This window comes from Hippichthys cyanospilos, chromosome 3, assembly GCF_059441005.1.
Source record: "Hippichthys cyanospilos isolate Australia breed blue-spotted pipefish chromosome 3, RoL_Hcya_1.0, whole genome shotgun sequence".
NCBI classification, from domain to species: Eukaryota; Metazoa; Chordata; class Actinopteri; order Syngnathiformes; family Syngnathidae; genus Hippichthys; species Hippichthys cyanospilos.
Window position 1 is genome coordinate 15,109,441 of NC_142371.1, and position 12,500 is coordinate 15,121,940.

At 39.4% G+C, this 12,500-nt stretch overlaps 1 protein-coding gene across 1 annotated transcript in view; it reads left to right on the forward strand.

The window, feature by feature from the left end:
* Nucleotides 1-12,500, forward strand: part of LOC148425859 (eukaryotic translation initiation factor 3 subunit H) — a 48,780-nt gene that overhangs the window by 29,612 nt on the left and 6,668 nt on the right. Inside the window, exons 5-6 of the mRNA XM_088411676.1 lie at nucleotides 5,669-5,818; nucleotides 7,849-7,969. Coding sequence (XP_088267802.1) covers nucleotides 5,669-5,818; nucleotides 7,849-7,969 — 271 coding nt within the window. The remainder of the gene's footprint in view (nucleotides 1-5,668; nucleotides 5,819-7,848; nucleotides 7,970-12,500) is intronic.

Genomic DNA, 12,500 nt, shown 5'->3' on the forward strand with positions numbered 1-12,500 from the left:
AGACATCTTTTCAGTGTAAGGTACACAACAGCATCCCCTGTCAAAGCTCCCAGAAGGGGAAGGAAAAACTCAAAAACCCCAAGTAGGGGAAAATCAGAAACCTCCAGAAGGGACCACAGGTGGGAAGAGCCCCCTTTTAGGCCCACAGGTTGAAGTGGGTGCTGCATGTACCAAATACAGACATACACATAAAAAATATAGAATAAAGAAAACATATTGTGCTATATAGTGCAGTGATGTCTTGACAGCAGGCAAAGCCATTGGGCAGGAACCATCCCACATTCCAACCAAGTGGACCGCAGACGGCAGATCTCCGAACCCGCGATGGTCGATCAGCGCAGGACCAAATGGAGGCAGTCAAGTCAACCCTCACCATCTCGCTAGCCTCCTCTCCGAGGGGTGCAGAAAAAAGGAAAAAAGAAGAAAGCTGCAGACAGGCTCAATTAACTAAATGCTTTTGAATATAAATGTGTTTTCAGTCGGGATTTAAAGATTTCTACTGAGGTGGCTGCGCCAACTTCCATAGGTAGGGCGTTCCATATTACTGGCGCGTGAATGGAAAATGCCCTTCATCCCACGGACTTCTCTTTAGCCCGTGGGGTCGATAGCAAACCGGCATTTTGTGATCGAAGTTGTCGGGACGGAACATATGGTGATACTAAGTCGACGATAGAGGAAGGAGCTAAACCGTGTAAAATTTTATAAGTAATTAACAACACCTTTAAATCACATCTCACATGTATTGGAAGCCAATGCAGGTCAGCTAGAATCGGCGTAATATGATCAAACTTTCTCGTCCTTGTCAATAGTCTCGCTGCTGCATTCTGTACAGACTGCAGGCTTTTAATGTAGGACATGGGAAGTCCAGAAAACAAAACGTTACAATAGTCTAGGCGCGACATAACAAATGCATGAATTGATGTTTCTTCATCGCTAAGAGAAAGAATAGGGCGAATTGTAGCTATATTGCGGAGGTAAAAAAAACGCCTTCTTGTCATGTTATTAAAATGTGTTCGAAAGGAGAGAGTTGAGTCAAATATCACGCCGAGATTTTTTGCAGAACTACTTTGGGAAATAATACAGTTTTCCAGGTTCAACGTGGTATTCTTAATCAAGTGCTGATGATGAGCAGGGCCAATAATTAACATTTCTGTTTTACTAGGGTTGAGAAGCAGAAAATTGGAAGCCATCCATTCTTTAATCCCTGCAAGGCAGGCCTCCAGTGTACGCCACTTGCACGGATCTGTTATTTCTAAGGGCATATAGAGTTGGGTATCATCAGCATAGCAATGAAAACTAATAGCATGTTTACGTATAATATTGCCAAGTAGATGTAGATGTTGAACAGTAAGGGACCAAGTACTGACCCTTGCGGGACACCACATGAGACGGAGAAAGATTCAGAGATCGCATTGCCATAAGAGACACTATGCGTCCTTCCCAGGATGTAAGATCTGAACCAAGAAAGTGCTGATCCCGAGATACCAACACATGGTTTAAGATGTTCTGTAAGAATATGATGATCAATAGTGTCAAATGAGGCACTAAGGTCAAGCAATAATAAAATTGGTGAGATGTTGGAATCCATGGCTCAGAGAAGATTATTCGTCACGTTTACAAGGGCTGTCTCAGTTGAGTGGTTGGCCCTAAAACCTGACTGAAGGAGTTCAAATCTATTGTTGTCTATCATAAAATCGCTAAGCTGTTGTGTTACAACTTTCTCAAGAATTTTGGCGATAAACGGAAGGTGTAACACTGGCCTATAGTTAAAGAGATTTTCAGGATCTAGGTGAGGTTTCTTAAGTAATGGTTGAATGACGGCCATCTTAAAAGCTTCAGGTACAATGCCAGAGGAGAGTGACAGGTTGATAATATTCAAGACAGATGACCCTTAGACCGGGAATAAGTCTTTAACGAGTTTGCCTGGAAGTGGGTCTATTTGTAAGTCTCATTTCTGCCTTTTGCTCTTCTCCTCTCCTACCTTTATTGCCCTGCTTTTCTGTACTTTTTCCTGTGCTTTTTTCTCTTCCAGTTATTGTTTTTGCCTCCTATTTTCTTCAAAATTTAACCATGGAATTGGTCAGGTAGGCCCTCAACTCAATTGACAAAATTTTCTGGATGAGAAGAGCAGGCAGGAGATAGCCTCCCTGCCTAACTGGAACATTTTCTGTTGGACACACTGTGTACGCTGGTGATAAGTAGACAGTGGTGTGCTTATCAATCTTATATGTAAAGGACATTTACATTATTGAAATCTTAACAGGCATCCTCTTTATTGGAGTTGGTGGGTTCCTGATTTATCGTAAAATTCTCCAGCTGGGTGCAGCTGAATGGGGGGAAAACAAGCTGCTGAAGATTTTTGACGAACAATAAACAATCACACTCATGTGATGAACAAGCGCAATTGCAGATTGAATGCAGGTTTGGAGCATGCATGCAAAATGTTTGTCATCATGGAGAAGTTGGCGTCTCGCCTTGAAGAATTGATTGGTAATTCTGCTAACAGAAGCCCTTTTTAGAGCAACATGCTAAAACTCAATAGGTCGACCATGCTGTTTATCTGAACTGTTCCCAAAACATTTGTTGTCTGTAGTTTTAGGTAGCTTCGTTCCTTCGACTGTCATGGTCTTTCTTTTATTAGGTTACCAATATTATCTCGTGCCAACCAGAACTATCCCTTTGAGATGACCTCCAAGTGCACTATGCTTTAGAACAGTGGTTCAGGCTCCACCTTGTTGGAGGCACCGAACCCCACCAGTTTCAAATGCGCATAAACCGAACCCTTCTTTCGTAAAAAATAAAATATGATTTTTTTTTTTTCCCTGGTGCACGAAATGAATTGTGCATTAATATCACCTTGTTCAAATAACAAAACCAACACAGTGGGTAAAAGTACCAGTTCCCCGCCGCCACGTCGCGAGTCCGTACGGCGATCGACCCTTTAGATCGAATTAGACCTTTAGATTGAATTAGCATTATACTTAATTCTGAGTTTAGTAGGTTTAAATGTTTTTAAAAGCTTTAGGCGACTGATTTGCTTGTTACATTTGTTATCTTGAAATATTTGATTTGTTTGACGCGGGCATTTCCTATGAATGACAGTTATTCTTTGATTTAATGATTGATTGAATTTATTTAACAAAAAATGGGTAATTCTTTGATTATATTCCTAGAAACTGTTTGAAATGTGAAATGTATTTGCTTCCTGTGCTTTAAAGGTTATCAACATAATGATCTACCTGAAGCCAACAAATTTGTAAATTGAAAATAAAAGTTGGAAAACTGGACTCGAGTTGTCCTCGTTTGTCCCTTCAGAGTGAAATTAGGGTGGAACTTAGCAGATATGTTGATGAATGACTCCATGTAGTCACCATCTGTGAACGGTTTGCCACATTTTAATATCTCCCGGCTTGCAACGAAAGTTGCAGCAGTCGTGGAGTTTGGAGATGCAGTCCACTTCTTAAATATATTTTTGCGCCCCTTTAATTTCTGCAGAAGTAATGCAGTCGCACATTTTCTCTCATTGCCAACTGGGTACACCGCTGCAAATGTAGAACGCCTTACCTGAAAATGTCATTCTTTTTGTATTTGATAACTTCTCGCTACAGAGCAAACATTCAGGTAGTACTTCCGCGTTGACAATGAATGCAAATAATTCGGTCCAAAAAATGTTGAATCCTCTGTTTTCCTCAGCTATTTTTCTCTTTTTCCCTTTGGGATGCATGGCCCATCACAGCCACCGGTTTGTTTGCAATGGCCACCTGCCTAGCATCCCGCCCTGCTGATAGAAACACGTGTCGCAGGCTATGACGTAATTCTTCGTTGACAGAAAAGTTGAAGTGTAATATTTTACACATTTTTATAGCATTGGAAAACGTTAAGAATGTTTTTGTCAAGTTTGTCCTCCCACAGAAACCATATTAAAACGAAAAAAATATTTCTCTCCCCCATCTTTTTCCATTTTCAAACATTTTTGAATAAGCTCCAGGGAGCAGCTACGATGACGCTAAAGAGCCCCATGCGGCTCGAGAGCCGCGAGTTGCTGACCCCTGGTCTACTCACTTAAAAATAGTGGGATTCATCAGCTGCTAGTCTACAGCAAGAGAGCTTGTTTTAAACCACTTGTATCTACAACCTCTGGCAAAAAGTATAGAATCACCGGTCTGGAATGAGTTCTTTCATCCATCCATCCATTTTCTATAGCCGCTTACCACCACAAGGGTCGCAGGCTTGCTGGCGCCTATCAGTTTGTTCATTTTGTAGAACAGAAGCAGATCAAAGGCAATAAATCAAAACTAGTCATTTGGCATCTTTCTGACTAAGAAACACAAAAAATATAATACTTTCAGAAGTCAGTAATAGTAACTTGTTTGGACCAAGCAGATTGCTTGAGGAAATAAAATTGCATTTAAAAATAACAAAATACCTTTTCAGCCTACCACTAGTACAGTGGGCCCCCGGGTTACGAACTTAATCCGTTCAGCGGCTACGCTCGTATCTCGAATTGCTCGTATAGCGGGCAATCCAAACCCATGTTAATTCGTGAATGCGTGCAACGCGCGCCGAAACCTTAGGTAAAAACGACACACTGTATACATATATTAAATTGAGTGACATTATCTGCTAAACACTTGCATTATATAATAAATACAATGGATAAATAGCTTTTACCTTTGAAACGACGAGACTTGAGCTGGGTGTAAGCAGAGGGCGGCAGAGTCCAACGTTCAAAGTTAAAACGGCGATCGATATGCTATTGGTCTTACAGTGTTACAGTAACTCTTTCAGTCAGGGTGCAAATCACGCAGATACTAAAACATCATCCTCTTATTTCTTTCTTTACCGCTGCTAGTAATTTTAGAAGCTATGTCTAACAGATAAAGTTTGCAAAGTCTTCACAACATTCCGTTTTTCACTAATTTTCTCTCCTTTCTTCCATCCTGTCCCATCAAGCTAGATAAAGGCGTTCGGCCAATAGCATATCGGCATTTCTGTGATTGACGTGTGACGCCGGCCAATAGCATCTCCGTGAGTGAGACCGGGTGACCTTAATCGACCAATAGCATATTCGCATCTCGTGACTGACTGATAATTATTCGCACTTTTTTTTTTAAACGGTTGGAATGTATTGACAATTAATTTAAAAAAAAAACACACATTTAAACCAATGACAATTCTTTGTCCTGCAATCGGCACATTTAATTTCATGTCAGCTGTTTTTCCCTTTAGCTGTACAAACACTACACTTAAATGGTAATATATTTAGACACCGTGAGTGAGACAGTCAGTGTGACGTTGTAAGACCAATAGCGTTCACGTTAACGTCTCAAGTATCTACTGATGATTGATGATGTCGCTACTGTTGATTTAATTGACGCAATTAAACGAGAACATTTCTACATACTCAATGGCCGGCATGTCGTATTGCTCGTAAGGCGAGAGGTTTGTTCGTAAGCGGAGGACAAAAATCTCCCTGATCCACGCTCGTAAGGCGAATTGTTCGTAAATCAGGGTGCTCGTAAGCCGGGGGCCGACTGTACTAGTATCTCAAGATAGAAATTTCAGATAAAAGAAGTTACAATGAATGTGGATTTTATTGTGAATTTTAACCTTAGCACAAATAAATTTACTTGACCTTTCTGTGTGACGATTTATCTTTCCACTTCAGATTGAAGAAGGCTCACATAGGCTTTGATCACATGTTTGAGGAAGTGCCCATTGTCATCAAAAACTCTCACCTTATCAACGTGCTGATGTGGGAGTTGGAGGACAAGTCCACTGTCGCAGACAAACATGAACTACTCAACCTATCCAGCAGGTCAGGATCATTGTGCATTTACTAATAAAACTAAGGCCAGATCCACATGTCCAGTGTTTTTAAGTCAAATGGATACAACTGCATACATGCAGATCCAAATGGATACAAATGCAGATCCAGCCAACAAATTACTGTTGTGACTTGGCTTGTCAGATCAGATTGTCTCCTTGTATATGAAGACTCATTCAACGTGTTTAGCCACATTTTCTCCTGGAAGTACCAAACCTGGCACTTTTTAATACAAATGAACTGTCGTTCAAAAACCCTTTAAACCATCCTCAGGTACCGTATTTTCCGCTCTATATTCTGCACAATAAGGTGCACCTAATTAAAAAGCAGACTGTGCGCCTTACAATCCAGTGTACTTTATATATCCATCATATGTGCTGACTGCATAAACTGCTAACTTCTCTGATCATTGAGTTGACATTCCCTTGAGCACAACTCTATCTAATGGATACATAACAGAATGCAAATGCAACCCCAGCCATCACTGTAGCGTTGATTGCATGCAGCTTTGATTCCAAGCACTTTATAATCTGGTGAGCCATATACAAATATATATATATATATATATATATATATATATATATATATATATATATATATATATATATATATATATATATATATAAATATAAATAAATATATTTTTTTAAATAGGCCATTTATTGGAAGTGTGCTTCATAACCCGGTGCATCTTATAGTGTGGAAAATCCGGTATTCTCAGTTTATTGATACCATGTGTACATGAGGTGCAATCTCCAAAAAAATCTGTGGTGAACAGCCTTGCTTCCTGTAGTTTAATACCTTTTGCAACCCGCCTGTGTGGTACCAGACAATCGGCCATGTACTATCACTGCTAACCCATCAATGTCCAGTTGCCAATATAATACATCCAAGATAAGCATGACTGAATTGTTTTAGCGAGCCATTTCAATCAATCAATCAATCAATCAAATTTTATATGTATTGTCCTAAATCACCGACGTCTCAAAGGGACATCTTTTCGGTGTAAGGTACACAACAGCATCCCCTGTCAAAGTTCCCAGAAGGGGAAGGAAAAACTCAAAAACCCCAATTAGGGGAAAATCAGAAACCTCCAGAAGGGACCACAGGTGGGAGGAGCCCCCTTCCAGGCCCACAGGTTGAAGTGGATGCTGCATGTACCAAATACAGACAAATAGATACACATAAACAATATAGAGTACAGAAAACAAATTGTGCTATATAGTGCAATGATGTCTTGACAGCAGGCAAAGCCATTGAGCAGGAACCATCCCACATTCCAACCAAGCGGACCGCAGACGGCCGATCTCCGAACCCGCGATGGTCGATCAGCACAGGGCCAAATGGAGGCGGTCAAGTCAACCCCCTCATCATCTAGCTAACCCCGTCTCTGAACCGGAAGAGGGGGGCAGGAAAAAAGAAAAAAAGAAGAAAGCTGCAGACAGGCTCAATTAACTAAATGCTTTTGAGTATGAATGTGTTTTCAGTCGGGATTTAAAGCTTCTGCTCATAGGAGTCGTAGTGGGGCAAATGCAGGTTTTTGTCTCACCTGGATTGAAGAGTCATGTCGCGGGGTGGCATGTGCGCGCCAAGTGGCAGGTTTGTTTAAGAAAACAAAATGGGTCTGGTAATGAATATGTTCACTCATTTACTAACATTGACAACTATGTAAGTAAACAATCAACTGTCAACTGGGCTGGCAATGAATGAGTCAAAAACATGCTTATTTAACATCTTTAGCACTGGGTATTTTCCTTACTTTACTACCGTCTGCAGAAAAAAAAAAAACACAATTTTTTTCAGATCAAAACAAAATTCACTTCGCAGTAATTTTCGGCACAACCATACCTATCTTTACAATCTTATAACAAAGCAGAAGAGGCTGTTTTTTTTTTTTTTTTTTTAATCACTAAAGTGTTTTTTTGTTTAGATAAGACTGCAAGTGGTTTATGTTGGACATCATGGCCATTAAAGGTCAATTAAACAAAACGGTATGTAAATAATGAATAACTTCCTTGCAGTAACCATTTGGAGAAGAGCCTTCAGCTCCTGATGGACAGGGTGGATGACATGAATCAAGACATAGTCAAGTACAACACCTACAGCCGCAATCTGAGCAAACAGCAGCAGCAGAAGCACCAGGTAATTAACATACTTAGATGCGTAAATGGACACGACCAGCATATGGAGGACCGAAAGTGCAAAAATTCAATGAATAAATGTAATATTAAATAATTAAAGTGTATTTAATTAATTAAATGTTTCATGATTAAATGTGTTAAATAAATACATTTTATTAATTAAATGTTTCAATAATTAAATGTTTAATTGTTTCATTAAACAAATCTAGCACTCAACATTGGTTGGTCTGTCTTTTCTTGAAGAGTAGGGTAACCAATCAGGTGTTAGGACCCGCCATCAAACTTTGACTGGAGAGATTGACAGATAAAATTAATTCATAAAATGCAGCAACACAGAACCGTGAAATAATTAATTTGATTTTTTTCGCCTTACAACATAAAAAACAATAACTTCCCGTCTCAAAAATGGCGGTCAGTGTGTGTGCGTTGGAGTTGTGACGTTCACGAACAAACCGATTTTTTTGAACGGCTCATACACATAAACAATAGCAGCTGAGTAGTGACTGCGGGGGAGCAATTCTTTCTGTCGTTCTTTTTTCCCCCGATTGGTGCTTCAGACATGCATTGCACAAAAATGATCTCTTCGCCTATGTGTCTACGCGCTTGCATTCTGAAAAGCCTCTAGACAACCCTGCTGACCTCCACCAAATTGTACGATTATTTCGATAATGGGCGTGGCCTATACGTCCATTTTCATTCCGAAGCTTTATCAGACCACTAAAAGCTGCTGTAGTTTGACCCAGATGATCTGATCTTCTCACAATTTCACACATTGGATGAAAATCTATTCCTGAAGACATCGACAAACATATATTCCAGTTTAAAGCTAGCGCCACCTCGTGGCTTCAAAAAATGTCATTAGTCGAAAGATTACAGTCAATCTTGTTTGGTTTGACCTACAGTTATGAATTTTTTTAGGCATATGTAGAATTGTAAGACATAAAAGTCAAATAAAGGTATGGGCTAGGATGTTCAGAAAAATTGTTATGAATTTTTATAATGTGCTATTTTGCCCTGTACTTAGACATTAGCTGGTCTCAAACTAGTGCCTTTTTCTCTTAAACGGTTAACCCCACGACCTTCAACTTTGGCATGGATCATTATCCGACTAACGGGCACACACAGTCCTAATATGAATATCTCATGACATATAAGATGGGGGTGGAGCTTCAAATTATGTTTAATATTTCCTTCGCCAAGAGTTACAAAAACCTTAATAACTCAGCTGTTTCAGCTTCAAACCATGTGAAACTCTGCAGGGACTTTAAAAGTCATGCCCTAATACAGCAAGGTGATAATTATCCAAATCATTTACAGCACCACCTATTGGCGGACAAAAATCTCATTTTTTACACTTTCATGTACTGTGCAATGCCTGTTTGACTAAATGAATTCAAAAATGGTCAGAAATGCTATGACACAGTGGAAAATGAAGGTTCTCAACTTTTATGACTTTTCCATAGAGGGCGTTGCCTGTATGCCAACTCAAAATCCGATGTCTCGCCAAAACGGTAAAAATTGCTTTAGTTGGACCTAGATGATCTGATATTTGCAAAACTTTGTATATGGGATGGGAATTCAACGTGAAACACACCTACAAACCTATTTTTAATCATAGTACGAGCGCCACATAGTGGCAGCAAGAATATGGCAATTCCTTAACGTTTTTATGTACTCTGCTTAGCCCCTTAAAGTGATATCCCTTAAATACAGCTGAAAAGCCATTGGCCACTCCCAATGCCCTCCACTGAATAGTACAATGTTTCGATAATGGGCGTGGCCTATACGACAGCGCAAAGTCACACAACTGTAACAATAAAAGCTGCAGTAACTTAACCCACATTATCCCACCTTCTCTAAATTTTACAAATTTGATAAGAGCGCTCCACTGAAGTCATCTAAAACATCTAATTTTTCATCGTTCATATTCCTTGTTCATACCCCGAACTGCTCATACCCCGAACTACTCATACCCCAACGTGCACAGGTCTGCAAGGGCCCATTATAGCTGCTTGCAGCTCTAGTTATTATTATTATTCTCCCAAATGAATCGTATTTTTGAGGGCATAAACATGCACGAAAAGTCACCAAAATTTGCACACTCATCGGGCCTGCTGTAAAATTTGGTATTTTGGTGTTTTCATACATAAAATCTAAAAAATTTATTTTTAGCGCCACCTGGAGTCGAACACTTCTCCTGCGTCACGGCCAGTTTCACCGAGAGCTTTGACATTTTTTAGGCATATATAGGACCTCAAGATCTACAAAAACGTTGTGAATGCCATATGCTAGGATGTACAGAACCAGAGATATGAATTTTTTATGTGCCTTTTTGGACCATTTTTGGATGTTTGCAGGTAGCAAATTCTTCTTAATAGCTCCTAAACAATTAAGTCGATCAACTTTAAATTTGATGTGCTCCATAATCACGCTTAGGGCCACATTTGGGTGAAATTTCGTGAAGATCCGTTAACATATATGATGGGGGCAGGGCTTTAAAATATGTGAATCAAATTTCCTTCGCCATGAGGAACAAAAACCTTAATAACTCCAATGTGCATGCTTAAAAAAATCTGACACCTTACAGAAAATTTACTCGTTATGTCCTTAAAATATCTGCATGATAAATTTTAAAATTATATACAGCGCCACCTAGTTACAGACAAAAATGTCAATTTTTTTAAACTTTCATGTGTTGTGCTAAGCCTGTAAAAGTATGAACTGAAATTTTGCCCGAATAGCATCAAGACTTAAGAGATACGGGTTTCCAAATTTTACGACTTTGTGATAAAGGGGGTGGCTTCTACACCACCTCAAAGTCAGAGTTTTCCCAAATCAGCAAAACTTGCTGTAATTGAACCCAGATGATCCTTCAAATGGCAGCCCCTTCCGACCCATTTGACCTAGAGCTACGAATTTTTTAATGCTTATGTAGGACCTCAAGACCTACAAAAACATTATAGAGCAGCATATGTTAGGATGTACAGAACCAGAGTTATCAATAGTTGAATGTCGAATTTGGCCCGATTTTCTACATTTTTCGGTACCGAAACCCTTGACCCGATCAACTTTACATTTGGCGTGCCCTATTATCTAACATAGGGGAACACTTGGGAAAAATTTCGTGAAGATTGGCCAACATATATGATGGGGGTGGGGCTTAAAAATATGTGAATCAAATTTCCTTCGCCATGAGGAACAAAAACCTTAATAACTCCAATGTGCATGCTTAAAAAAATCTGACACCTTACAGAAAATTTACTCGTTATGTCCTTAAAATATCTGCATGATAAATTTTAAAATTATTTACAGCGCCACCTAGTTACAGACAAAAATGTCAATTTTTTTAAACTTTCATGTGTTGTGCTAAGCCTGTAAAAGTATGAACTGAAATTTTGCCCGAATAGCATAAAGACTTAAGAGATACGGGTTTCCAAATTTTACGACTTTGTGATAAAGGGGGTGGCTTCTACACCACCTCAAAGTCAAGAGTTTTCCCAAATCAGCAAAACTTGCTGTAATTGAACCCAGATGATCCTTCAAATGGCAGCCCCTTCCGACCCGTTTGACCTAGAGCTACGAATTTTTTAATGCTTATGTAGGACCTCAAGACCTACAAAAACATTATAGAGCAGCATATGTTAGGATGTACAGAACCAGAGTTATCAATAGTTGAATGTAGAATTTGGCCCGATTTTCTACATTTTTCGGTACCGAAACCCTTGACCCGATCAACTTTACATTTGGCGTGCCCTATTATCTAACATAGGGGAACACTTGGGAAAAATTTCGTGAAGATCGGCCAACATATATGATGGGGGTGGGGCTTCAAAATAGTGTTTTAAACTCAAATTTCGTTAGCCATCAGCAACAAAAACCCTAATAACTCCAGTGTGCAAGCTTTAAAACATCTGAAAGTTTACAGATACTTTACTCATCATAGCTTTAAAATACCAGCATGGTTGATTATCAACTTAATGATAGCGCCACCTAGTCACAGACAAAAATGTCAATTTTTAAACTTTCATGTGTTGTGCTAAACCCGTCAGAGTAAATGTACTGAAGATTTGTCCGAATAGCATCCAGACTTAGAGATTAAAGGTATCCAAATTTTATGGCTTTGTGATAAAGTGAGTGGTCTGTATGCAACCCCAAATTCAGAGTTTGCTGAAATCATCTAAACTTACTGTAATTGAGCCCAGGTGATCATAAAACGAGAGTCAGTTCTGACCCGTTTGATCTAGAGCTACGAAATTGTTTATGTATATGTAAGACCTCAAGACCTACAAAAACATCATAGAGCACCATATGTTAGGATGTACAGAACCAGAGTTAGCAATTGTTGAATGTAGCATTTGGCCCGATTTTCTACATTTTTCGGTACCAAAACCCTTGACCCGATCAACTTCACATTTGAGGTGCTCCATTACCTGACAGAGTGGCACCAATGGGCAAAATTTCTTCAAGATCGGCTAATCTATATGATGGGGGCGGGTCTTCAAATACTTGAATCATATTTCCTATGCCACCAG